This window comes from Sylvia atricapilla, chromosome 2 (genome assembly GCF_009819655.1).
Source record: "Sylvia atricapilla isolate bSylAtr1 chromosome 2, bSylAtr1.pri, whole genome shotgun sequence".
NCBI classification, from domain to species: domain Eukaryota; kingdom Metazoa; phylum Chordata; class Aves; order Passeriformes; family Sylviidae; genus Sylvia; species Sylvia atricapilla.
In genome coordinates, this window is record NC_089141.1 from 100576375 (window position 1) to 100604098 (window position 27724).

The following is a 27724-nucleotide window of genomic DNA, read 5'->3' on the forward strand; positions in this document are numbered from 1 at the left end:
CTGCGCCTACTCGGCCACAGCGCCCCCCCGCGGCCCGGCGGACTCCAGCGGCGCAGGACGCGCCCGGGCCGGCTCCGCTCTGCAGCCCCGGGAACGGCCCCGGGAACGGCCCCGGGAGCGGCCCCGGGAACGGCCCCGGGAACGGCCCCGGGAGCGGCCCCGGGAACGGCCCCGGGAACGGCCCCGGGAACGGCCCCGGGAACGGCCCCGCCTGGGCACTGCGAGCCGTTCTGTGCTGCAGTTCGAGGAACAGGAGGAGCGGGCGGCGCGCAGCCAGCCAGCCCCGGGACACCGCACAGCTCGGGGGCAGCGGTGTTAAGTGACAACCCATTCCAGTACCTGCAGCACCTGCCAGGAGAGATGGGCCAAGACTATTTACAGGAGCTCCTAGTGACGGAGCAAGGAGGAATGGGTTCAAATTGAAAGAGAGTAGGTGCAGCCGAGACATTACGAAGAAGTTCGTTACTGTGCGGTGGTGAGGCACTGGCACAGGCTGCCCAGAGAAGCTGCGGATGCTCCATCTCCGGAGGTGTTGGAGGCCAAGCTGGATGGAGCTCCGAGCAAACTGCGATAGTGAAAGCTGTCCCTGCCCACGGCAGGGGGATTGGAACTGGAGGATTTTCAAGTTCCATTCCAACTCAATAAATCTCTGTAAATTAGAGGGTATGAGGGCAAGGCAGTCTGATAGCCGGAGCTCTGGTATATCAGCCACCCCCCCCCCCCCCCCCGCTTTCTGCCTTTGCAGTTTCTGTAGGCTTACAAGTTATTAATTTTACTTGTAAATAAATTTTAAAATGCTTTTAGACAGACAGGATAAAGCCTTACATGAACAAAGGGCAACAGCTATGCACACCTCTGATCCCTGAGGAAATCACAGTACCCTTGCCCTATATCCATTACCAAACCTCTCCAGGTTCTCTGAAGCCTTTCTTTTGGTACATTTAGCAAAACCTTTGGTTACATTCCTCACAAATCCTCTATCACAATTACTGCCTTTTTTTTTTTTTTTTTTTGTAGACTATGCGTCCTTTGAAAATATTCCAGCTTTTTCCAGGTTGCAAGGTTAAAAAGAATCGCAGCTGTAAGCTTCCAAGTTGTATGAGCTGCTAAAACATGGGCCTGTTGTTTATGGAGTGCTTCTGCATATAATATTATGTTTCAAATGTTTGCAAAGTGCACTAATGATCGAACACGCTCATATTTTCAGTGTCCAGAGCAATGCAGGCATTGCAAGTGTTATTTTGCAGCCTCCCATTAAGTGGCACTCGACTGGAATCTGAGGGGGTATTAAAATACAATATCCTCGCACTGTGGTTTTGTTGTATGTTATAGCAGGTCTGTAAGCACCAGCTGAACACGAGTTTTTCCTTTGTCTCCATGTTTACCTTCCTCAACATGCTGCAATGTTGAGGACACTCAACAAAGTGTCTCTCAGGACACGTGCTTTTTACAAACCCTTTCTGGTTGGCAAAGCACACTCAGTGTACTGCGAAGGTAGTTCAGAGTTAGTGCTGAACAAGCAATGACTTTTGTAACTGGTCAGAACAAATGATTACACAAAACAACCCTTTAAGATGTTTGAAAGTTTATTCATAGTAGAAATTTCAATTTCTTTTGAAGACTACAAAACCTGCCATTAGACAGGAAAACAAGCAATGATAACTTCCCAAAACTGTTCATAATTACATCCAGAACAGTTTTAATTACACATTAACAGCATGATTGGAACATCTCTTAGATCAGACTCTGAATAAAACAATCATTTAAAGTATTCAGTACAATTAATTATTTTTTTTAACTAGCATTTCAGTTCTATGACAGCAGTGCCAAGCATCTAACAGATGCTATTGTAATGGTCTAGGACAAGGTACAATACCACTGATTTCCTGGAACAGTACCCTAGACTCACATGCCATGCTGAGAAAACTAGTATAAAGTATGATTGTATAGAATCGTAGAAAAATATTTTATCTGTGATTTTGTCATTTTTTAAAAATTGTTTAAGTAGACATCCCCCCCAACTAGGTTGCAAAATAATTACATCCCTCATAAGTACACCTTCCCTTTGATTAGGTCACGAGTATCAAGATAAAGCTAATCATTTACATCATTTTCATGAGTGAAAATTCATCTATTAACCATTGCTGCTTAGTAAGGGCCAGCACATTTTGAATCCTTTCCTTCCAATAATAGAAAAGCACAGCTTTAGTTGGTAACACCACATTTACAAAAGAAAAACACACACACACACACACAAAAGTCCCAGACACATAAATCTATTCTCTTATGGCCTTGTCTCTTCAGAAAAAAGTTTTAAATATTTCCTTGAAAAACCCCTTTTACGTTTCATTCAATGTTAGAGTAATGATGAACACAGAATTTTGTCCTTACTGGACATAGATGGCATTTAATGGGTATTGCAATTACACTCTTCCCTCTGTTCCCTCATGCTCTCAAGCACAGTAAATGGCAATTTCACACTAAAAAAAATTAAAAACAAACCACGTTCAACACACAGAAAATTCACCTGTATCTGCATTCTCTTTTTCTAATTCTCTCTGACTCAATTGCTATGCTTTGCAGACCAAGCAGCAGTCCAGCAATGAATGTACACAGTGTGTCATATACTGACATTCTAACAGAAAGGTGCTGAGACTCAGAGAAGCATTATGTGGATTTCTTTATAGGTTATAACAACTGCAGCTATAAAAACATAAAAATAAACCCAAAAAACAAAAAACATCGATCCAAACCATGAAGTAAGGTACATAAACCACGCCTGGCCTGTAAAATACACCTCCCTGATTAGGCAGGCCCTTTATACCTTGGTTTAGAAAGTAACTTAAAAATATAGTGAATTTAGACTTCAACACATTCAGCTTAGGGTGTGCTAAATTTTCCTGTTTTGCTACAATTTAAAATGTTCATCCTCTGCTGATATATATACATGACTTCATAGCAACATCTGTGAAGTCTAGACTAAATTAACAGCTCACTTGAGAGTGTAGATATGTAAAATGCAGGAGTTAACTTTGCTTCACTATTTGGCTAATGATCAGTGAGCTTGAGGACCACAAACTACAGCTACAATAATACTACTGGAAGTATTTTTATATTATTTTAATGTGGATATTGCCAATAGTGAGGCTGCTTAACACTTCCCTCTTTTTGGTCTGTTCTTTGCCAGGTACCTATATACATACACTGAACAGAGTAAGAACACCTTCCTGAAGTGAAATGTTATTACTGACACACTGGCAAGTACTGCCATCCTTTTATTTCAACAGCATTTAAATAATTTGGTTGACTAGATATGACTATCTTCTAATTAACACCTTTAAAGCCACCAGAAGGTACAGTTTGTAGGTTTTGAGAAGCCTGACTTAAAATTGCTCACAGAGCTGAAAAATACATTTTTTGAGAGGTAAGGTTTTACTTAATTCCTCTAGAACTGCTGACATTGTAAAAAAAAAAATTAAGATAGCCTTTTTCTGCCTCTACTTAAAAATGTTTCTTGAAGGAGGGGTAGATGCATCTGTACAGCTAAAGAGAACTTCAATCCTAGAGCACCAAGTAAAGGGAAAATACTGATTGCTTGGGAAGAGCTGTGTTTTCAGATTTATGAGAGCTAGGCTAATTTAAGAATCCTTGTTTATAAAACCAATTTCTTCACAATTGTATCATAGATTAAATATTTAGCAAAATTTTAAGGACAGTAAAAGTGGGATCCTTTGCAAATCGAGCAAAGGAAGCTTCGTCAAGGAACTCAGAAATTCTGGAAGAAGAAACACTCTCATGCAGAGTGTCATAAAGATGATTCTTGCAACAAACTGCTGATAATTTCAGGGCAATAAGCCAATTAATCACCATAAAAGAAATTTCATACATTAGGCCAAGAAAATACCTTCTTATGCAAAACACAAAACTGCATTGTTCACCAACAGCCCTACACCCAGATCCATATTTTACTAAAGCTGTAATTCCCAAAAGTCATTTTCATGTCTAGAAGGACTTTACATAGCCTATAATTTTGGTGGAATGGAACACTCACTGTATTCAAACACATTCCAGTGCCCCTTCTCATTTGGGCAATTTCATCTTTTCAAGACCAGTCATCAAGATGAACCTTTAATTACTTTAGACGCCAAGAGGCCAAGAGTATTAAAAGTTTGTATCAGTATGTAAAGTGAGTCTTCCACCCTCATTACCAACTAACTTCCATCTCTGGAAAAGTGAGAATGTTCCCTCTGAATGGCTTCATCTTACCTGGCTGGGATGACACTGTTTTCATGGTAAAATAGAATGACCCTTTTCTAACCAAACATAAATCATAAAGATTTGCCTCTCGTTTTGCTTTTGAATTCAATTAAAAATTTCAGAAAGTAACTGACAGAACATTAGGTCCATCAGTTTTGCAACTGCAGTGAATGCAGTTTAAACCTACTTTTTGCAGGCTGCTGCTTATTAGTGGCAAACATGTTTTGCTTTATCTTCTGATGTTGCCTTTCATCTGTAATGCCAATGTTCATCCATTGAACAATTCCTTTGCAGCTTAAACAAAAGTCATAGAATACAGATAAAATATTAACAATGGATTATAAGAATAAACCATATAGAGATGTCCTTTATCAGAAAGTATGTAGCAATAATTCCTGAGTCCAGAGATTAGATGGAAGTGACTAAAAGGGAGGGGAGGGGTAAGAAAGACAGTGAGATATGAAGCAAGTTATCTTTTCTCTGGGTTATATTACCTATAGGATATATAGTATGGTGAGAGATTCACTGTTTAAATTTCATAACATGACATATGGCATCAAAAACACAGAAATGTAGAAAAGACATAGGCAAGGAAAACTACTTATCCATAGTATTACATTCAATAGCTGTTTAACAGTCAGGCTTCTTTCAGAGCTGTCCAACAATACTGATTAATCCAGGTGAACTGTATAATCAGACTTACTTGTAATGATTAATAATCTAAGTAAAACAAGGCATGTATACATTAAAGAAAACAGCACAGAAATGTACTGCTTGTGAACTGTTTACAAAAACATACAAAATGTTGGATGGCACAATGTATATAGTGCTAATATAAACAGATTGTTTAAGCTAAGTGCTTAACATAAACTGTCCATCTCGACCTGTAACAAAGAATATTTTAGGGGACAAAAAAAATATTCCTTATAAAAATAATGCTATGTGGTGCAGAGTGCTTTATTCAGTGTATTTTTGACAGAGGTGGCATTTGTCATTCTTCTGGTTTACTCAGTCGCGAACACGATCATTCTCATTGTTTCCACTTGTCACTCCATTTGCAGCTCCAGTAAGATCAGTAACTTGCCATCAACAGTTCAAAGCGAGAGTAGATGAAAGCAGTAGCAGCAGCAGGAGCAGCAGCATTATAGGTACCAGCTGGGACAGAGTGTGCTTGCAGGTATCTGTCAGATATGTGCTACCTGTCGCCATGATTTGTGCTATCATCTTATGCCATGGTACCAAGTGTCTGGTTGAGGTCATTTCACAGGGCTGTTGAGGTGATTTTTTTTATACCTCTCCTCTGAGCAAGAGTAGAACGGCCAACTGGCTCCAAAACTGGTGACTGATTACGATTCAAAGCAGAGTAAGTCGCTGCCATTGCACCCTGTGGGGTAGAGGGGAAAAGAACAAGAGTATGTTGTGACTGATGCACACACTACAGCAGTGCTAAATGTCAGAAACTCTGAACAAGTTTTAACTTTCAGTCTATTTTCATTTACAAAACAGAAACATACTACTGCATTACTCAAGTCCTAGCAGTGTTAGGAGCGAGTGTTCTTTAGGGTAATATATAGTTATACATTGTTTAAAGAGTCAAACCCAGAAGGCATAAACTAGATTGTCAAATTTAATTCTCTCACTATATTGTGTGAGACAGTTGGGGAATGAAACCCCACTGGTAGACTATCTCTGCTTCTCACTTATATAACCATTTCAGTTTCCAACAAAGTATTTAAGAATCACCCACATATTCAGCACATGAATTTTTAAAAACATATAGAAAGTTGTGAGCTGTAGGATCAGAACTCCCCCACTTCCTGCTTGTGTTTTCAGATGCTAGAAATTTCTAATAGCTGACTCAGAAAGAGTGTTAATTATATTCTTGAGATCCCTTTTATGTTGCACAAGAGATTCTTAAAAGTAGGACTGAAAACAAGGTTGAATACAAAGTAGAATTCAATTATTTTTCATTTTCCTCTGTTTGTTCAAAGTGAAAAAGTTCCAGGGTTAAAAGATCTTGTCTCAGACAGAGTGCAGAAGTGTGATACCATAGTAATTAACACTCCCCTTTTGACTTCTCTTCAGCTTTTACTGTGATCACAAGCTATTCTGTTTTCCTTCAGTTACTGGCAAGTACCTTCCTCTGAAACTGTAAAGTTAACAAAAGATTCTACAACTCCCCTATAGTCACCTGACATTTTTCACTATGAGAAGAATGATTTATGTGGTTTCTGAAAGCACTTAAGCCTTCCAGTGTAAGTAAGTCCAACAGATTTCAAACACAAGAAAATGAAAGCCTTTTTCAAATGTATTAGATTTATTCTCTGTAAGTGGTTTCTCATTAAATCCTATTACATATTAGTAGTTCATTTTATAGCTCAGTGCAACATCCAGTCATAATAACTTTTTCACAGTACTTCGAGGAGACACATGCTACCCCCTAACTTTAAAAACAAAACCCCCTTTTGTTTACACTAGTTTTGGCTAAACAGCAAGATGAACAAGTATCTACTCACCTTCACTAAATGGGGAGCATCCTGCCTGTTCAGCTGGTATTGAGGCAACCGGTCACAGTGAACTATCCAGGGGTGACTGAGAACTTGAGCTGCAGTCAGTCTTTGATGAGGGTCAACATGAAGCATTTTGGAAACAAGGTCCTGTCAACAAAGAGTCAATGGCAATAACAGTAGAACTTCAGCTTTAAAACAGATTATTAGTTTACAGTAAAAACTGTAAAAGAAGACTCTAGAGGTATAAAAATATGTTTATAATGTCAGTTTAAAACAAATGAAAAGCCACCCAGCAATGCTAACAGTATATCTTTTAATTATATGACTTAATAGACATTTGGTAACACAAAAGGAAGGTATCCAATTAAACAATGAAAATGTTACCATTTTAAGCATCCATACAGAAGGGACATAAAGGATATTGCACACTGAGGTCCAGAATCTATTTGCTTTTAGAAACAGGCTTCTCAAAAATGTATAAAATTTTTATTTTGCAGTAAAATGAAGTAAAAAAAGTGTAATACTTCACTGGTTTTCATTATCATGATTTAGATTATCTGATGATTTTTTGAATGTCATACTCCCACATGACGTACTATCAAAGCACTTCTCACCACGGACAATGGTGTGTGTGAATACTGATAAAACACACTGTATTTCTAAGGACAGCTGTTTACTACAGTGTAAGGCACACCTGTTCTTTCCTCCTACATGCAAATGACTGCTGAAACATAAACAGGTCAAAAACAAAAAACAGAATTTTAGGCACATAAGGCATTAGATCAGTATTTTAATATAACAATGGGTAGAACTTACCCAATCATTTGTGATATAACATATACATTATAATCAAAATGTTACATTGCAATCTATCCCTGATCCCATAAGAGACAAAGCAAATATACTTGCCTTAGCTGTGTCTGAAACACTGTTCCAATAACCACCGCTGAGGGAAAACTTTCCACTTCCTATTCGGGCCAAAATCTCCTCTGGAGTGTCATCAGGACCATTTGCAAAAGGAGTGTAGCTATTTAGCCAAACAAATTCAATGTTAGTAACTTCTATGACTTGGGCCTCAGTAAGCATTATAAATCTGATTGTGAATTCAACATAATTATAGGCAACGAATAGCCAAACAGCTGTAAAAAGAATTTACTCTAAACACGTGAAAACACATGGCAGTGACTATAGATCTGTTCCTATTGCACGTACTCCCTCTGTATCTGGTCTGAAAAACATATTTTTCCTATAGCAGCTCAAGTACTGGCGGTTCCTGAATTCCAGAAAGTATTCCTTAAGCTTTCATATTCTAGTGATGTACTAAACAATCCAATCTGTTGTAAATCTAAATGCCTGAGAAGGAATAAATGCTTGTTTAATGCCAGAAGAAGAAAGGTGCACCAGTTTTCCTTGTGTTATGGGTTGAAACAGTATATCTCTGCTAGGACCTTGGGATTCTATAGAAATGACAGGGACCTACAGGGGAGCAGGTTTTGGATTGACATGTTGTTCTGACCAGTAAGAAAACAGAGGGCAACTTTTGTTAATACCCATATAAAACTGAAGCTGAGTTGGAGATGCTCTTTTTCTCCCCTGTCCAGGTAACACGTGGGCAGCCGAGGAGATCCCTGAGGGCGGCCAGGGCCAGCCAGGACTCCAGAGCTGCTGCCCCAGAGGAGGCAGGGCTGCAGTCTGGCAGGGTGTCCAGGACTCCAGAGCTGCTGTCCCAGAGGAGGCCGGGCTGCAGTCCGGCAGGGTGTCCAGGACTCTGGGCTGCAGTCCGGCAGGGTGTCCAGGACTCCAGAGCTGCTGTCCCAGAGGAGGCCGGGCTGCAGTCCGGCAGGGTGTCCAGGACTCCAGAGCTGCTGTCCCAGAGGAGGCAGGGCTGCAGTCCGGCAGGGTGTCCAGGACTCCAGAGCTGCTGTCCCAGAGGAGGCCGGGCTGCAGTCCGGCAGGGTGTCCAGGACTCCAGAGCTGCTGTCCCAGAGGAGGCAGGGCTGCAGTCCGGCAGGGTGTCCAGGACTCCAGAGCTGCTGTCCCAGAGGAGGCCGGGCTGCAGTCCGGCAGGGTGTCCAGGACTCCAGAGCTGCTGGCCCAGAGGAGGCCGGGCTGCAGTCCGGCAGGGTGTCCAGGACTCCAGAGCTGCTGTCCCAGAGGAGGCAGGGCTGCAGTCCGGCAGGGTGTCCAGGACTCCAGAGCTGCTGTCCCAGAGGAGGCAGGGCTGCAGTCCGGCAGGGTGTCCAGGACTCTGGGCTGCAGTCCGGCAGGGTGTCCGGGACTCCAGAGCCGCTGCTCCAGAGGAGGCAGGGCTGCAGTCCGGCAGAGTGTCCAGGACTCCAGAGCCGCTGCCCCAGAGGAGGCAGGGCTGCAGTCCGGCAGGGTGTCCAGGACTCCAGAGCCGCTGCCCCAGGGCAGGCCGGGCTGCAGTCCGGCAGGGTGTCCAGGACTCCAGAGCCGCTGTCCCAGGGCAGGCCGGGCTGCAGTCCGGCAGGGTGTCCAGGACTCCAGAGCCGCTGCCCCAGAGGAGGCAGAGCTGCAGTCCGGCAGGGTGTCCAGGACTCCAGAGCCGCTGCTCCAGAGGAGGCAGGGCTGCAGTCTGGCAGGGTGTCCAGGACTCCAGAGCCGCTGCCCCAGAGGAGGCAGGGCTGCAGTTCACCAGGGCCAGCAGCGGGGACCAGGCTGGTCATGGCAGGACCATGTCCTGACTGCCAGCACCCCTGGCAGTCGGGGGGGCAGTAGGATCTCTCCCTCCCCCACTCTACGCTGGGCCTTACAGAGCAGCTGCCAGTGGCTGGAGCTATGGGATGGAGGGATGGAAGACAAGGTATCCATCAGCCTCCCCCCCACCTCTCAGCTTTGTAGCATTTGCGACTGCCAAGGCACCGCAGGCCTGGACAAGCTCTTTCCTGGCACAGATTGAGACTTTAAACCCTAACCCCTCTCGGAGATGAAAGAAAAGGCCAAGTTGGAGACATGTAGAGATATAGAAATCTCAAAGTCAGTAAAGGAAGAGTGACTTTCTTAAAGTGATAAGAAATGACAAGTTGCCTTGGTTCTAGGCTGAAAAATCTCCTCTGGATTTTGGTAACAGGATAATCCTTCAAATCGTGGACAATATAAATTGGGGAAATGATTTGTGGATTTGAGCAAAGGTATCTGTGATGAACTGAGTGAATATTTTTGTGTCCCCACACAAGGTTGAACAGAGAGAGATGAGAAGAAGCCCTTTTGCCAGGGAAGAAGCGAGAAGATTATCTCTGCTCCTCGAGTTGAAAAAAGATCCTTTGAAGCAGCTCATTTTTAAAAGGTACCACCCCAATTTGTGAAATCCATGGCTCATAGGTAGTCATGAAAAGGCTACGTAATATGGGAAAGTTCTACAAATGCAGATTCTCTGGGCAGGCTGCTTTTGTGTGGAAGTTACTGAACAACAGGAGTGACTTTTCTCTCTCAAAGACTGAATGAAAGACTATTTTATAAGTGGTACTGACCTAGAGTTCTGAGTTTTGCCTCTTTGCATTTTTTGTAGAAAATGAACAATTTGTAGTGAGAGGGTTGGTTTTAGAAATTAATTTGTGGTGGGGTTTTTTTTGCCCCTCGTCTTAGTGCATGTTAATAAAATCTATCTGTTTCTGCTTCTAAGTTGAGCCTGCTTTTGCCTTTTTCTCCCAAAATCCTATCTCTCAGTTAGCAAACAAATTCGGCAAATGTAAAACCACCACATAAGTGGTGCCGTGACTTGGATAAACAAACCTAAACCACCTTGCTTCACTATAACACTCTTGCTGCTATCAGAATGCCCCCAACCAAAAAAATAGATATACTTAAAACCAAATATATTTGCTACTTAATTATTTAAAAATAAGAAAATCTTTGATAATGTTAACCCTTTAACCAGTGGCAATCTGAATAACCTAGCATAAAAAGATAGTTGCTATTGCATCTGCTAAATAGATTTTCTTTTGAACTTCTGGTACTATAAATGAATTACTTATCTTTTATATGATTCATTTCTTTTGCATATACAAATGCCCTTTTATTACATTTATAATATTCTAACTGCATCATTCCAAATATTCAGTGGCTGAATTTTGCACACAAACATGATTTAATGCATTGCAATTGTATTTGCAACATATATTTTCTCAATATACATGCTGCTTAATCTATCTTTTAATTTTCACATGAAACAATGAATTATTAGTGCAAAATCACCAATAAGCAGACATGAAAAAACCTAAAATAGAGGAGATGTTAGAAGCAAAGAATTTATCACATCAGTCCCTGCAAACTTGGATTTTACTTAAGGCAAAGCATTATCTCAACCCCAAAGTTGAGATTAATTGGTGCTTTGATAGAAACACCTGCAACAGTGGGCCTACATTTATTACTGGCTTTGTTTGTATTGGTTTGGTATTCTACAGTGAACGAAATGATAATCACCCTTACCCAGTAAGCATGGTATAAAGTAGAACACCAAGGCTCCATATGTCACATGCAGCATCATAACCTTGCCTCTTTAAAACCTGAGGAAGACAAATATTTTTTTTCTGAAAAAAATGCTTAGAAATGCTTGGATTATGCTTGATAAAAATGATAACATTTCAAATTTTTACTGTTTACATGGTGATTCTACTTGTTACACAAGAACAAAAAAAAAAATCTATCTAGCAAAAAAAATCCCAGTAAAATGTATAAAGGCATATAAACTGTCCTGCTGTTTTACCTCTGGTGCAACAAAATTTGCTGTGTAACATGGAGTCATCAGAAGACCATTTTCTGCTCGCAGCTGTTTTGCAAAGCCAAAGTCACAAATTCTAATTGATTCTGGATTACCAGATTCATCAACATAAAGAATATTGCTAGGCTTCAAGTCTCTGTGAACAACCTAAAAAAAAAAAGAAACCATTAAATACAATAAGCTAAACACATAAAAAGCTTTTTATTATAATTATCAATTCTGCTACTTAATTCAAAGACTCCCATCAGTGTGCTCAGTTTCCAGAGTTCCAGCTTCCACCATCAGCTGCAGTGTTTTGATGCTCCGTGACGTCTGGAACATGAAAATTCTGACTTGGAAACTAACTTAAAACCCCCTCCAGACATCCCCAACCTCCTAATTTATTTATTTGTACAGTTCCAGATGTCTTTTCTGATGGCTGAATCATGTATTTAGTTTTTAACATACACAACTACCAGGCTTCTTAAATGAAAACCTTTGGCTACTAATAGCTTTTGGGAGTCAGGGGCTCCCATAGCTGCTGATGTACCACCTTGCTATGTAACCTCAGATTAGTTACTGCAAGAGTAACTCTGTATTCCATTCTCTTCATTCAGACAGTCCGAATTAATCTCAGAAAAACACTTAAAGCCTGATTAAAAAGGAATTTTAATAATAAAAAAACCGCAATGAACTATCAAAAAGGTATTCTCCAAATATCAATAAAAACACGTATTCGTTCCCAAGTGGCTGCCTTTGCAGGGGCTCAAGATGTAAAATGCTTGACAATACTGGAGAAGCTGCCCAAGTTCTGGCACAATTTGAAGCTATGTTATAACAAGCCTTAACGAAACCTGGAATGCACAAGGATAGTCCTCAAAATTAGATGACCTGCTATATTTTCTTCACAAGACAAGTTGATCTACAGCCTCCAGAGACTTTGCTCTCTGTAAAGAAGAGGGTATGTACCACTGTAAAACAGCAGAGTGGATCTAAGTGAATGAAGCTTTTTGATTCAGAAATCAGAAGTTCAACACACTCATCCAAACCTAGCAGGGTTTCAGGAAAGCAAGGACCAAGGAGTAAGAGTGCAGAGGGTTGTGCACATTGCAAAGCCACTTAATACATTAGGTCTATTTAGTAGAGCCTTCTCCAGCACGCAAATCCTGTGCAATTCTCAGTTTTAACAAATCAAGTACTTAAAATTATGGAAATAAGCACCTTGTAAGCTGATAATACAAATGATATTAAAGAATTTGACTTGGAACAGTAGGTGTTAAGGGGAACATCCTGGCTTTAGATGGCAATGTATGAGAGAACCAGTTCCTGATTGCTCTTTTTCTTACCTTTTTCCCTAATAATGAGTGAAACAACCTTTACTACTCCAAAAGGCAAAAAACCCAAACCAAACCCAAACCAAAACCTGACCCAATTTTATTCTTGTTGATGTTTCGGGTGGTGGTGGTCTTTTTTTTTGTGTGTGTGTTTTTTTTTTTTTTTTTTAATAGAAGAGATTCTAAAAGGGGTAGAAAGGAAGAAGCGGAAGCAGCACAGAACTGGGGATTTGGCAGTTTCTAGAACAGTGTGCGTGAGTTGCATGCTTTTTTTGGAAGAAGAAGCAATGCTCAAGTAGGAGGAAGAGTAAGTGTAACAGTCTAGTTCAAATTAAAACACTGCTTCCCAAGCAATCAAAATGTTTATGTCAAAGAATAAGTGAAACACCTTCCTATGTTAAGCTTTTTTCCCCAAGGTAAATCTTGAAAATATTTTTTTTTAAAAATTGCCAAATCGTTTAGACTATGTTGGTATTTAATACAGAAATAATATTTTATTGTAGAGCAACAGAAGAAAGCAAAATAACATGCAGGAACTTTCAGTTCTTTATTTCTCAGTATTGTGCTTTTGACCAGCAGTCTTAATGACCTACCAGCAATCCCAAGTCTGCTGCTCCAAGATGACATGACACTTCTTGTTTATCTGTTTTATGATGTCTCTTGTGTCAATCCTTAACCACTGTATGCTGGCCCTAGTACTTTTAGAATGCTCTGGGTGAGTGTTGGAAGCACTGCGTACCCTGCGGATTTCATTCCTTGCTTAGCTAGTTTCTCAGTTCAAAACTATTTTATGAACATCCATGAGGAAACTCTTCAAACAAGCTCCTCCAGTGTCCAACGGAGTTTCAACAAGAAAATCCACTGAAGACATGAGGGACTTCCAGAAAAGAATTAGACTACCGATGTGCTCACTATTTACATATATGGCCAGCTTTCCTGTTGAGGTGTACTTAATATAAGACTTGAAAATTTCCAAAAGCAAACATTCCAAAGTGTATATGGTCTAATACAAGTTAAAATGCCAATATTTACAGGTATCTACAGTGAAAAACAAACACCTTAAAACCTCCTAACTTGATGCAAGGACACTGGGCCACACGTGGCAAGAATGAACCAAGTTATGATTTGTTATTCTATGATCTGTATTTCCATGCAGAAGGTATCAAAGCTTGATCACAATTCCCATGGTGCTGCTCGCCAAGGACTATCATCTGTGCACATGGGCTCAAATAAAAACACACACATGAGCAAGTGACTGAAGTGATGAATCATTGAATGAGATACCAGATAACTTTGATCATACCTTTTCTGAAATAACAGCTTCCAGACATGACAGTGTGTATTGAATTATTTGTTACTTAAAATAATTGGAGTACTATATGTTTTAAAGCATCTTTTCTTGGGTAACAACATCATGTATTAGCAGCTTGTCCTTTTCCTGGCACCATTATTTTTTGCCTTTCCTTTTTTCTTGTTTACTTAAAAATGCAGCAATACTTGTCTTTCTTGCTGTGCAATTATCACACTGTCCTTCTCTATATTTGAACTACTTCTCCTGCCTCCAAATTAATTACAAAGGAATTACAAGTATGACTGGTGGAAAGTAAATTTTCAGGGTATATCACAGGATGAGACTGAAATGACATTAGGTCCCACAGCTATGCAACAACACTGGTCCTAGCACTTCTTCCTGAACTTTCTTCCCCTCGTATCTTCTCTGTTAGTAATTATCTGCATATTCCACAGAACTGCTGATAGACTGCATGAAGAACAACAGAAACAGTTGCATCATCTCAGTTATCTGAACACATACAGAGCTGATAAGGAAAGTTTTGATTTCGACACAAATTCCTACTGCAATGTAATTGTCTACCGAAAACTACTTCATTACCACACAGAAGAATGTAACAAGATACAAGTTTATGCTTCTGAAAGAGAAGAATATCAGTAGCTATAAATATTTTGTCTGAGATGAAAACTTACCCCTTGTGTGTGGAGATATTCAACCGTTTTTGTTATTGTGAACAGAACAGCACTAGCTTCTCGTTCTGAGAAAAATTTTTGCCTAAGAATTTTATCCAGCAGTTCTCCTCCTTTCATAAGTTCTGTTACTACATACACATATTTTCCATCATCATACACCTGCAAAAAGCACATAAAAATTTAAAATTCAAAATATTTATTCTCTGCTATCTTCTTGTGAAATGCAGAGAGATAGTGCAGGTGTGTCCAGAAGTTGTTTTCTTCAATTGTTTGCCCTGTATTTCACAACTCACACACTGTCCAAATGTTCTTCATCTTCAGAAGTGAACACAAAAGCTTTACAAAAAGATAACACCATACCAAAATAACGTAGAAATACTGGCATGAAAGTGTTTAAAGATAAAAAAGGATAAATAACACATACTTTCCCCCACACAGTTTCACTAAAACAAAGTAAACTAGATATGTGAGAAATTAAGTAGTAAAAATTGGAAACTAGTCTAATTAAGGCAAAACCAGAGCTAATTCATGCAGCAATTATTGCACCAAATTAAAAATACAAACAGAGATTGCCCCAACAGTCAGACCCAAAAAAAAAAAAAAAAAAAAAAAAGAAAAAAAAAAGGGAAAAAAATTAATCTAAGTTTATCTCAAACAGCCTCTGTCAATAGTGAATAAAGTTGCTATGAGAAAAAACTTACAACTTACACATTACTGTGCATATAAAGCCTATGCCAAAGTCTAAAAGTATTAAAATATGCATATTTTATCCCTTACTTCTAGTTATGGAAAATGGCTTAATTTTTGCACTTCCCTTTTATTATCCAGGGAAGCATTTGAGAATTCTTTACATTCTCACCAGAGGGCACTACAGACTGAGGGATACCAAAGCATATTTTAAGGTACTTGCACTTCAGCATTTCATTTCCAAATCATTGAATGGTTTATATTGAAGGAGCCCCTAAAGATCATTTAGTCTCAGCCTTCCTCCATAGGCAGAGGTATGTTTCACTACATCAGGTTGCTAAAAGCCCCATCCAACCTGGCCTGGGAGTTCCAACTTAATCCAGAAACAATTCCTGCTTTAGTGAAACCTTTTACAGACTGTTCCCTTTAATAATTTCAACCTACTTTTATGGTGATGTAGCAATTGTTTTTTTTCAGTAAAACATGTGAAATAAAATTAACTTGTGTTTAAGTAGAAACAATTATCAAAATTTTAGTAAAATAAATTTAGGAATATCAGCTAAGTAAAAGAAAGTAAGAATAACAAAAAAGTTTTCATCCCAGTTCTCTGGTCTTAAGCTACCTGGGAAAAACATGCTAATAAATTTCTAAGCATCAAAATTTTTGTTCTCCTAATGATACTAGAAGGATTTCTTTTCTCACCAAATAAAAAAAAGAATGTTAAATAATTCTCTGGGCCTTAAAAGCTTATGATCTTAAGGAGCTGAAGACATGATGGGTTTCTGTATTCTCATTTAACAGGAATTTTCCCTCCATGAAATATAAATGACTTGAGCATCTGAATGTGTTTGTATTAAGACTTTAAACATTACACAGTATTCAAAAGCAGAATTATCTAACTCTAGGTACTAAACTGGATATTTTTTTTTGATAGGCATGCTTCCTCTAATCTTGGTATAACATGAGGAGATCAGCTTATTTCATTTGACATGATAGAGCATACACATCTCAGGATTCAAGCAAAATTTGCATTTGGTTACTCTTTTTATCTGCTAGTCCTGTCTGCCAGCCAAAAAACCCAACAGATAACTCACCCTAAATAAACCATTCTCCTTGCACTAATTCCTCTAATGGTATTACCAACTTAAGATGTTTTTGAGCAAATACTGATGAAGTTTTCTTCATAGATGCACAGTGTCATGCTAAGATCACAAATGTGACACTACTTTTTAAAATTAACTCTGAGCACAAGCCACAGGTCAGTCAGTATGTCCTTTCTATAAGACAAAGTGGAAGAAACTATAGTGAGAAACAGATGTAGGCACATGACCAAAATATAATGCAATGGAGAAAGAAATCAAGGTTTTTGCCAAGGGAAATAAGATTTTAGAGACATATGATGAGATATTTTGAAATTACAAATAAACGCTTGGACAGGGAGACTGGATATCTTGTATTCAGGTTTCTAAAATGTTTCTGAAATTATTCTTCAGGCAATGCTTTAAATACCTCAAAACAGGACAAAAGTTCTGTTACAGAACAGTAACTATTACATAAAAAGGGTAAAATACTTATAATGGTCTGGCACAGGAAGTTTCTAGGTAATGTTTTGTTGGAAGCTGTGTGCTTCCTCCCTTCTTACACTGTTTCCTAGGCATCCACTAAGGGCCTCTGTCAGAGACAGGATATTGGATAAGAAGGACATCTGATTTAGCACAATATAGCTCCTTTTGTTTATATACTGTGTAAATGAAAAAGACCACTGATAACAATCAGAAGGAAAACCCCCAGAGGACTGTGCACTGCAGAAAGAATTTGGTCTCTTGAATATCCATTGTTTCAACCCAAACACCTTCAGAATTAAATTACATAAAAAGGCTGAGCAAGAATGAAAACTTCCATCTTAAGCAAAATTCAAATATACTGCATTTCTTCTTCAAATAGAAGGAAAGAAAGAAATTATTTCTTGCAGAATAATAATTTCCAAAGCAGGCACTTAAATGCTGAAATATTTTATTTTGGCACTTCAGATTAGAAATACTTAAGTTTTGATGTGGAACTAAATGAAAAATTGAGCATATCAACAATGAGTATTTTTATAATAGTACATGGTGCTCTAGAGTTTGAGACCTGAAGGCAAAACACTCCTTATCTTCTCTGAAAGCTGTAATAGCACGCCATTATAATGTGGAATACAGATGCAATCTGCCTCATGGGTCTGTATTAGGACAAGAAAAACTTAATGTCAAATTCTTACACATTTATACGAGATTCTATTACACATGAATCCTATATATATTTTCTTGCACTGGACATCCTATCCTTCCATAATTTCTGCTTGGGGAACTGATGTGAAGCAGAAGTGAGTAAGAATTACAGCCTTTCTCCCTTTGTGGGCTTATGGTGTTTTTGGTAGTCTCCTATCTGTGTACTGGTGTTGCTGCGCATGAAAGATGGTTCCTGCTGGAAGATGACTGATGATGATAAAAGATTAATTACAAAGTGAAGTAATTCAGCATATATTGCAGTAGTTTAAGACTGCCTGGATTTCTGTCCTCAGTGTAAAAAATTCATCATGCTCAAGTTCAGGTAAGTGCTCACATTCTCATGTTCATCTTTCTGCTTAAATAACATAAGCTCTGTTATGAATTAAAGTAACACATGAGCCCCAGCATGCAGCACTAAAAGCACCATGAATGCTGATGCAGGTTCTGTGCAGCACAGCTCCTTTCAAGTAGCTTTACTCTCCAACCACGTTGGAGAAAGTGGGACTGTAATTATGGTATCTTGCTTACAGTAAGATAATCTCCCTGGTGGACTCCCCTGAAAATCTACCTTATTTTCACTGTCCAAGAAAGGGCCGAACTGTGATATCAATAAAGTGAAGACAGATTATAGTGCCCAACTTCATGCAGAGTTCTACACTGCTCATCTCCTCAGTATTTATGAGTCGTTGCTTTAATGACTTCAAAATGTCTGACAATCTCCTTTCAGCTGAGCTCAGCTTCCTGGAAATGGTTTGCTGTTTTGCCTGAGGTTTGGTTTGGGAGACCAGAATATTTCCCTGCAGTCTAAGGAAAGTCATTAAGCATACACCTTTTTAATTTTTAATCCTCTTTAATGAATAACCAAGGAGACAAAGGCAATTTTCTTTTTCAGTGAGATCATCAGAATATACTGTTCATTACGAAAACCCTCCCAGCTTATGTTATTCCCTGCTTTTATGGACAAAGTGTTTCCACATGATCAGAGCAAATAATACAATAAAAATATATTTTTATTTTTATTAGAATAGATAGTATTCACGCAGAGAACAGATAAAGACACTGGTTAAAAATAGTGAAAACCGTGGACATGGAAAGATTATGTCTACTAGTGAGTAATACTTGCTACAGTCCATGAAGACTACTTTGGGTACTGTGCTAACAGGAGTCCTTTGTTATATAATAATGTACAGTAAAACTGCTTTTGGTTAATGTAAGCAAAGCTAGATTCAAAGTTAACTAAGCAATCAAAAGACTTTCTTATTTCTTTCAAAAGACAGCCAACATTAAATAAATTATTCTTGTGCTAGGATTTGGGAAGGATGAATTATTTGACTCCTTAGAATAACATTGTACCACAATATAAACATCTTTAAAAGAAAACACTGACATCCCAGTAATAGTAGATACTATTAAATAAATTGCATTGGGACATTGTTTTATTTTTAAATACTGAAAAACATGAACATAAATCTAAAACATGTAGCTTATCATCTCTCAAATTAGAAAGTGATTCACAACTTTAATCACTAAAGGATGTCTTTAAAATACTACTTACATCTTTCAGAGTAATAATATTTGGATGCTGTCCATAGCGCAGCAGGATTTCAATCTCTTCTGTTGGATCTCTTTTACTCTTGTCAATAATCTGTAAGAGCATGTGCAGACATAAGCATAATTCTTTTTGTGAAACTAATGTAATGCTTCGGTATGCTTATTAACATCAATAGTTAAGCAGTATTTATTGTTGGAAAAGACATGGATTATTATAACCAAACCCAAGTTTGTTAAATTGGAAAACCAAGGCAAAGGAAAATATATTGGAAAAAATGAAAAAATCTCTTTGGAAAACAATCTGGGGGGATAAGTGATCTGATCTCTTTGGCTGTGATAAATAATGCAAGGCTATTTAGTAGGTAAGACTTCAGTGATACATTATTTAATAAAATAGTAAGTTCCTAATTTAACAAGAAATACCGGTTGGATAATGCTAATGAACTGATTATCACAATGCTAATCTCAAACAAATATTTGGTTCAGCAAACGAAAGCAGGAGAGAAAGAGTACAAAAAAATAGAAAAAGTAAAAATTTCTCACAGTTAATTCAAACACATATTCTTTATGAAAGTCCATTTGAATCTCTGGCTCTAAAGTTCACCTTGTTGAAACAAGCAAAATATTGTTTTGCCCTACTTAAATGTATTCTTGTTCTTCTCACTTTTTTTCCTCTCCTGAGCAGCAGAATTTTTCTATGTCTTTTCCATTGTTGTATTACCCCTTCACATCCTTATGCCCATACTGCTATCCATCCCCTGCTAACACATCAGACACTTGATCATCTTATTCTTTTTCTCAAGATTCCTTGAGGAAAAAATTGCCTTAACAGAGGCAACAGAAAAGTGAGTGAATCTTCCCAACAAATGTTATAGCTGAGGGAATTATCAGCTATGCCAGGACTTTCTTGCAGTTTCAAGAAATTACTTCAAACTGAAAGCACAAAAGTCAAATCTGTTCCTGGCCAAAACCAGAATAAAAATAAGTATTTAACTACCAAATTGAAACTGGAAGGTTTCCAGGAGGCAATCTACATACTTAATTATGTAAAATACAAAGATGGGTTAAGTAGTAAGCTGTTCAAGAATTCAAAAAGAGAACACTTCGTAGTATAGGATTTAAGGATTGCTTTTTTCCCCCCACTCATAAAGTCTGCTAATCCATACTCTTGCCTTCATAGTAACCATTTGGTCTCAGGTTATTACACAGAAAGACAAAAAACCTTATCATTGCAGTTCTGGGAAATCTAATGATTTAAACTGAGAATTTAATGCCTTCAAAGAAGCCCTAGAAAGCCCTATAGAATAATATAAAAATAACATTAAAAATCTTGCCAAAAACCAGGAAGTCAAAACAGAGTTGAAGTTTATTCTGGAAGTTATACCACACTGAAGACTGTTATGAACGCCTTATCCATTTGAGAATTTATGAATTCACTTTTACAGTTACATATAAAATATTTTTATATTACAAAAATTACTCTTAATTGCTATGTTTCTCTATGGCAAATAAAAGATGCCCAATGCTAAAATCTGAAAAGTGTAGTTTATAGCAAAGTAATTACCTTCACAGCATATTCCATGTTTGAAGCTTTATGAACACATCTCTTGCACACAGAATAAGAGCCAACTCCAATATCTTCCTTTACTTCATATCCATCAGTAAACTGAATGCTGTTCCTATGCAACTGCTATCAAAATAACATTATCAATTGATGAATATTCTTAATATGTAACTGATTCTTTTAATAAAACAACTTTTTAAAAACTCCTATTCATTTGCCTAGTTTTAAACTGATGACTATCATATCAAAGTGGTCTAAATCCTCACTACCTTCTGTTCAAAATTAGTATAAGTATATATAATATTAAATATATATTAGACATATTGTAAATAATGCACACTGTATTTTAGAAACTGACAACCTTTTACTGATTGCTGCTTTACTAATTTAAAGCTAGAAACTCCAAACCAGAGAAAATTGGAAAACTTTAAGATAAAATACTGATACAACAATGGTAAAGAAGTATCACTGTTTTTATTATCTGAATAGACAGAATGCCAGCTGGAAAATTCAGACATACTGAATAGAATCAGATTGGCTGGAATTGCATGGAATGGCAGTCACAAATCCTTTCACAGAAATAAAAAGCTGAAAGGAGGACAAGTGCTCACTCTTGTAAGGGAAGGAAATGGTGTTCTAGTGTATGGAGTTTGTGCAAAGGATGCAAAGCATTTGCAGGAAACCATCTGGGTATCCTGCAGCACAGAAAAGAGGAAATAGGAGTGAGGAAGTTGTTGAGGGGCACAGAGGAAAGGCAGCAGAGAAACAGACCTTACAAGAGAAGGAAACCATCTACAAAGAGCAATAATGCCACCTACAAAGCTGTGTGGGAATGAAGCAGCACAGAGAAGCTTGCAGAAACTTCTAGCAAGATACCAGGATCAGAAATAATTCTGATGTGTGTATCAAATCAGAAAGCTTATTGAGAATAAAAAAGGATCTAAGTTATATTTTTAAAAAATGTTATTACACATGAAAGAGTAATGTGTAGAAAAGCATGTTACAACAATCTTAGACATGAGAGTGTTAAAGAAATACAAGGGCTATTCATGTTCTGTATAAATTGTGGTGTATTTAAAATTTTCTCAGACATTTGCAAAACACCACTGCAGTGAAAAATCCAAATAAACACAGTCATACAGCACACCTTTTTATTCCTACCTATACATTAAGAAGCTTTCAACACAATTTAGATCATGAGCTGGTTTTCATGACTCAGTAATTAGAATTATTCAAAGCAGAGAGAGGAGGTAGAAATACAATTTTTGCAGAGGTCTCCTCTTCCAGGTGACAACCTGACTATTATTAATACAAGAGACTCTACTGTAGTCATTCAAACACATCAAGGAAGCCAAAGCTTGAATGTGCACTCTAACACTGACTTGTATGATGCACTGGAATCAGTCACAAAATCATACAGATTAGCAAATTAACTTCAAGTGGCTTGGCAGGGACAGAATATGTGCTGGGTTATGGGTTCCAAGATGCACAACATTTCAGAACGTTCAGATACAATTCATAATCATACTCCAGTGCCTCCTACTACTGCATTGCAGTAGTCAATGACATTTTAATGAATGGGGAAAACACCCAATAAGTCAAGGTATCTGTATCTGTTATTCCACTCCACATTATAGTTATGGCTTGACATTAAAGACTAAATACAGTAGAGATGGTAGAATGCTTTCATTTAAGGTTGAAGCCTATTTGGACCTGTAGCTGCTCAGTAATTAAACTGGTCTTGTACCTTCAGAGATTTTGTTTGGATAAAATAATCTGATCTTTACTTCCCTTGTATAAAAGATGACAATAATTTTGTCATGAGCCTTCATTCTGTGATGTGGAAACAATCCATCCACCAAGGGACAGCACTGATTTTTTAAATTGGATGTACTCACCTGGACAATTGAATGCACTCCAACTGTCTGCATTGCTTGGCTTTCATCATCTGATGCAATAGCTACGAAACTAAATCCCCGAAAAAGCTGATGTGCATTAGCACTGGGTGGAATACCAGGTGAATCTGAAAAATACATCATCTACTTACAAGCAGAGTCTTTAACATGTAGATATGAGATTAAGCATTGAAATTTTGGTAGCACCTTGAATTTGTAAAGATAAAATTTAAATGAAAAAAATTGAAATTCAAATTCTATCTTTGGAATAGGTAAATCCTCTCATTCCTATCTCTTTACCTTTTGGAGTTTTTGCTGTAAACTCAGGATCAAAATAAAATGTATCTTCAGGTCTGCCAGTTGCAGGTTTAAAAGGAGGATGAATTTCTCTCCGGTACAATTTCTGAAGAGAAGGGACACATTTTAAATGGAAAAGTTACATGATACCATGAAACACTTAACCAAGAAATTTACTGGATTGATTTTTAATTAGATACTCACATTCCAATCTATTTTGGAGAAGAATGCATGCCTCTTAATTTCTTCTACTCCATCTGGACCTGCTCCTTTTATAAGGAAGAAAAATGTCTATGAATTATTTTCTTCTTGGTCAAAGGAATGGCTAGCAAAATTCTATTTTTTATTCCTTCTGCATTTATTTTAGATGTATGACTAGCAGAAATGTTAATACTTTACTGATCACTTGAAGGGCAAATGGCATTTTTACTTCAAAGTCTACTTTACACAGGAAACAAAATTTTAGTCAGTTTAATGATCACTGATGTTATGAATATTATGATCAAATTTAAAATATTCTGCTACAAACTTTACCTAATCTGTTTGCTGGGTTTCTTTTGAAGAGCATTCGCAGAAGACTCTGTGCTTCAAGACTCAAGAACTGGGGCATTCCAAGTTTTGCCCTGGAGAATAAAAATAATTAATAGTATACAAACATAGCTAGGTAAGAATTAACTCTGCATTCCCCTGTCCTTTGCCACTCAACAAGTCCATAATAAATGAAGTAGCATCACTGAGAAATTGCCTTCAGACATCAGATACAGAGCAAAAGTGCTGTCAATCATGTAAATATGTTTGGGTTTTAAATTTCTTTTTTCAGCAGTATAGTATTTTCATTAATGACTCAGGAACTTAAGTTGAGGAAAGGGTGGAAAATCATGTAGAGAAGAATAGCTAGAGGATAGCAGTTTATAAACTAGTGAATTTTCATAATATGCTTTGATCCACTTATAGGTCCAGTTACCAGCAAATGACACCAGACAAAGCATGCTGATAGTGATATAATAGAAGGACTACGAAAAGTACCACACTATCAAGACACACATCAAGATGACCCAGAAAACAAACTAGAATCCAAAAATGGAATTGAGGTAGGAGAGGTCTTGCAGGATCAGCTGGTAAAAAAAAAACCCAACAAACAAATAAGCCCCAAAACAAACAAACCAACCCAAAAAACACACCCCCCCCAACAAAAACCCTCAAAACAAAAAACCCCTACCAACCCACAAAAAAGCCTCAAAACAAAAAACCCAACCAAATGGCAAAAAAAAAACCCCAACCCCCCCCACTCATCTTTTGCTTTTTGCTCCCCTCCCCAATCTATTTCAAATAATACTTTTACAACTTGCCAATGCTGAATTTTTAGACTGAAGTTTTCATACATCTTTAATTTAATTTTGTTTTGTAATCCTGGTCATACTTTTTTCCTCTCCATTTAATGTTGAGCCTCCATTCTCTCACTGTTACTAGGGCTTACTTTTTCTTGTAACTATGATAATGGTAAGGAGGGATATAATTCCCTCCTTTCAGTCACTAATTCAACCTGTAGCTTGCATTTTCGTGTAACAGTCTGTGACACAAGCTTTGTGCTTCAATCAGACCTGATTTTTTTTTGTATTCCAGGTATTTGTAGATATTCACCTCTGTATCACTTGAGTAAGTGTATATGTGTTGCCACTGATTCATTATTCATTACTTTAAAACTAGAATTTACTAAATTTTCCATTCCTTTCAGCAGTAAAAAAAGCTAGGGCAGGGAGGAGGAAAACATGAGAAACTTTGGCTTTGGGTTCTTCAATAACATACTACAGACAGATCAAGGCCACCAATGGAGAGGAGGAATGAGCAGAATCCAAATCTTCCTGGCAGGTATGCACCACCACCTTTTACAAAATCCTGTATCAGGCACATGACAGAGGAGAAGGAAAGGCAATTGCCAGGTCCTCAGAGTTCCTATAATATGCAACTACATGAGTGACAGCAATTTTTTTCTGACATTCCTGATGGACAATGACAAAATTTTTTATGAAGGCATACCTCTCAAGTAAAGGAGAAAGATGTTTAGAAAATTAACTTTGTTGCTGCAACCTATGATTTCTTCAAACTGCAGGGTTTCCCACTTTTAGGTAAAACACACAAGAATAAATGAAAATTTATCTTGATAACGTTGTGAGGAATAAAGAACCCCCCAAAAATTTGTTGAAAGAAGAATGCATTTTCTGTGGACTTTTTGGAACAGTAGGTAAGAAAAGCAATGTATCATAAATACACACTATGAAAATCAGAGTTCATACACACACCTGTCTGTTTAAAAGTTTTATGAAAAATTCAAGAAAAAATATACTACCTATGTGGAAAATAAAAATAAAACAGACCAGAAAAAAAGTGTGAACTTAGCAGAAAACACTTTAAAATATCTTCTGGTTTTCAGCTGCTTATATGACCAAAAAAACCCATTTCTATGCAAGATAATATTCATAAGCATATGAAACATTAAAAGAGGGTAAAATGTCTTTACATCATCATAGCACACTTTCTGTACAGCTATTTGAAACCATTAACAATTGCAAAGACTAGAAGTGAAAAAAGGAAGTTGGAAAGGGCATTAAGAGATACATTCTCAAATGAAATCTGAAAGTAATTACAGAATCATAGAAACTTATAACTGCTTAGGTTGAAAAAGACCTTTAAGATTATCAAGTCCAAGCCTTAAGCCAGCGCCACCCAGTCCACCACTATAGCATATCCCTATGTGCCACATCTTTTTAAAAAACCTCCAGGGATGGTCACTCAGCCACTTCCCTGGGCAGCCTGTTCCAATGCTTTACAACCCTTTCAATGAAAAAATTTTTCCCAATATCCAATCTAAATCTCCCATAGGGCAACTTGAGGTCACTTGCTCTCATCCTGTTGCTTCTTACTATGGAGAAGAGACCGACCCCCACCTGGCTCCCCCTCCTTTCAGGTAGCTGTAGAGTGATAAGGTCTCCCCTATGCATTCTCCAGAATAACCAACCTCAGCTGTTGCTCACAGGATCTATGCTCCAGACCCTTCACTGGCTCCACTGCTCTTCTCTGGACTCACTCCAGTCCCTCAATGTCCTCACAGTGAGAAGCCCAAAACCAGACACGATTTGAGGTGCAGCATTGTCAGTGCTGGGCACAGGCGCAATCACTGCCCTGCTCCTGCTGCCCACACTAATGCTGACATAGGCCAGGATGTCATTGGCTTCTTGGTCACCTGGGTACAGCTGGCTCATGTTCAGCTGCTGTTGACCAACACTCCTTGGTGCTTTTCTGCCAGGCAACTTTTCAGCCACTCCTCCCTAAGCCTGGCATGCTCCTTTAGGTTGTTGTGACCCACGTGCAGGACCTGGCACTTGGCCCCACCGAACCTTGTCCTACTGGCCTCATCCCATTGATTCAGCCTGTCCAGATCCCTCTGTAGAGTCTTCCTACCCTCCAGCAGATCCATATTCCTTCTAATCCAGGTTGGAGGCACCTGCAAAATGACACTGAATCCCCTCATCCAGGAACACCACTTGTGACTGGCCATCAGCTGGATTTCACTCCATTCAGCACTGCTCTCTGGGCTATGAATCACTATGAACATCAATTACCTGGAGAAATGCAAGGATATTCTACATGGCAGCTGAATACAGAAGATATTTATAGCAACAGTGAAAAGACTGTTGAGGAACAGAGTGGAGTCACATGCAGGCAAAGAGAAGAAGAGAAAGATGTGACTCATGAGAGACAGATAGAAAAAAATGCATGGCTCCAGAAACAAGTGAGGGTGCAGTATCACTATCTCAGACTAGCTTCTTGTAAATAGGAGGTGGCCTAGACGAGTTTGTTTACTGTGAATAGATAGAACTTTTATGTTAGAAGACATTGAATAATCACAATATGAAGATTTGATTTGGCATGGTGCTGAGGCAGCAGAAGAAACTAGCATCACTAAATATATTTGCAAATAAGATGAAGAAGAAAAACAAGAGCAAAGAAAAACATAACATGTATGCATTATGGAAGCAAAAGCCAGGAAAATAATGAGTGTGTTTTCTAGTGGTTTTCACATTCTAATTACTTAGAGAAAAGATGAAAGAGTTTCATATATTTATTTTTCAAAACAGGCTGTTAGTGCAAAAGAAATTCCACTTTTGATATATGGGTAGACAAGTGGTTAACAGGACTGAGAACAATGATAAACAATGAAGCAGAAAACAAATGAAAAAACTAAGATAATCTTATGAGCTTCCACGGAAAAAAATGGTATTAGTTGAAAATAGATGGAAACAGAGAAGTGAACCTATGATATGAGGAAATAGACTTGTTTGCACAGTGCTTGGCTACAGTCCCAAAAATGGGGCAGTTATGCCATAGGTTGTATTAGTTTAGAGAATATGCGGAGAATTAGCAAGGAAAAGAGCAGACCTTCATTAGCAAAAAACAAGAACATTAACTGCATGAAGGAAAGCAATTCCCACAACAGAGCTAATGCAAAATCTATGCTGAAAATAGCAAAGGGGAAAATTGGAGCTTAGGCGAGTCATAGGAGAGTACAGAAAGGAGGAGTATTGGGGAGGAAAGTTGCTGGCAGCACCATTAATATAAAGAGGCAGGGTGAGGAGCTGGTAAGATAAAGAAGAATAAGGA

The 27724-nt window shown here is 38.2% G+C and overlaps 1 protein-coding gene across 3 annotated transcripts in view; it reads right to left on the reverse strand.

The window, feature by feature from the left end:
- Positions 1 to 1568: 1568 nt before the first annotated feature.
- Positions 1569 to 27724, reverse strand: part of RPS6KA3 (ribosomal protein S6 kinase A3) — a 78125-nt gene continuing 51969 nt past the window's right edge. For 2 of the 3 annotated variants that reach the window (XM_066313946.1, XM_066313948.1), the window contains exons 11-22: positions 23600 to 23688; positions 23270 to 23334; positions 23069 to 23171; positions 22772 to 22896; positions 20874 to 20999; positions 19314 to 19403; positions 14805 to 14963; positions 11494 to 11655; positions 11217 to 11293; positions 7677 to 7794; positions 6774 to 6914; positions 1569 to 5641 (exon numbers count right to left, since the gene is read on the reverse strand). In XM_066313946.1, coding sequence (XP_066170043.1) covers positions 5519 to 5641; positions 6774 to 6914; positions 7677 to 7794; positions 11217 to 11293; positions 11494 to 11655; positions 14805 to 14963; positions 19314 to 19403; positions 20874 to 20999; positions 22772 to 22896; positions 23069 to 23171; positions 23270 to 23334; positions 23600 to 23688 — 1378 coding nt within the window. In that variant the 3' untranslated portion in view covers positions 1569 to 5518. The remainder of the gene's footprint in view (positions 5642 to 6773; positions 6915 to 7676; positions 7795 to 11216; positions 11294 to 11493; positions 11656 to 14804; positions 14964 to 19313; positions 19404 to 20873; positions 21000 to 22771; positions 22897 to 23068; positions 23172 to 23269; positions 23335 to 23599; positions 23689 to 27724) is intronic. The other variant, XM_066313947.1, reaches the window with a different exon arrangement.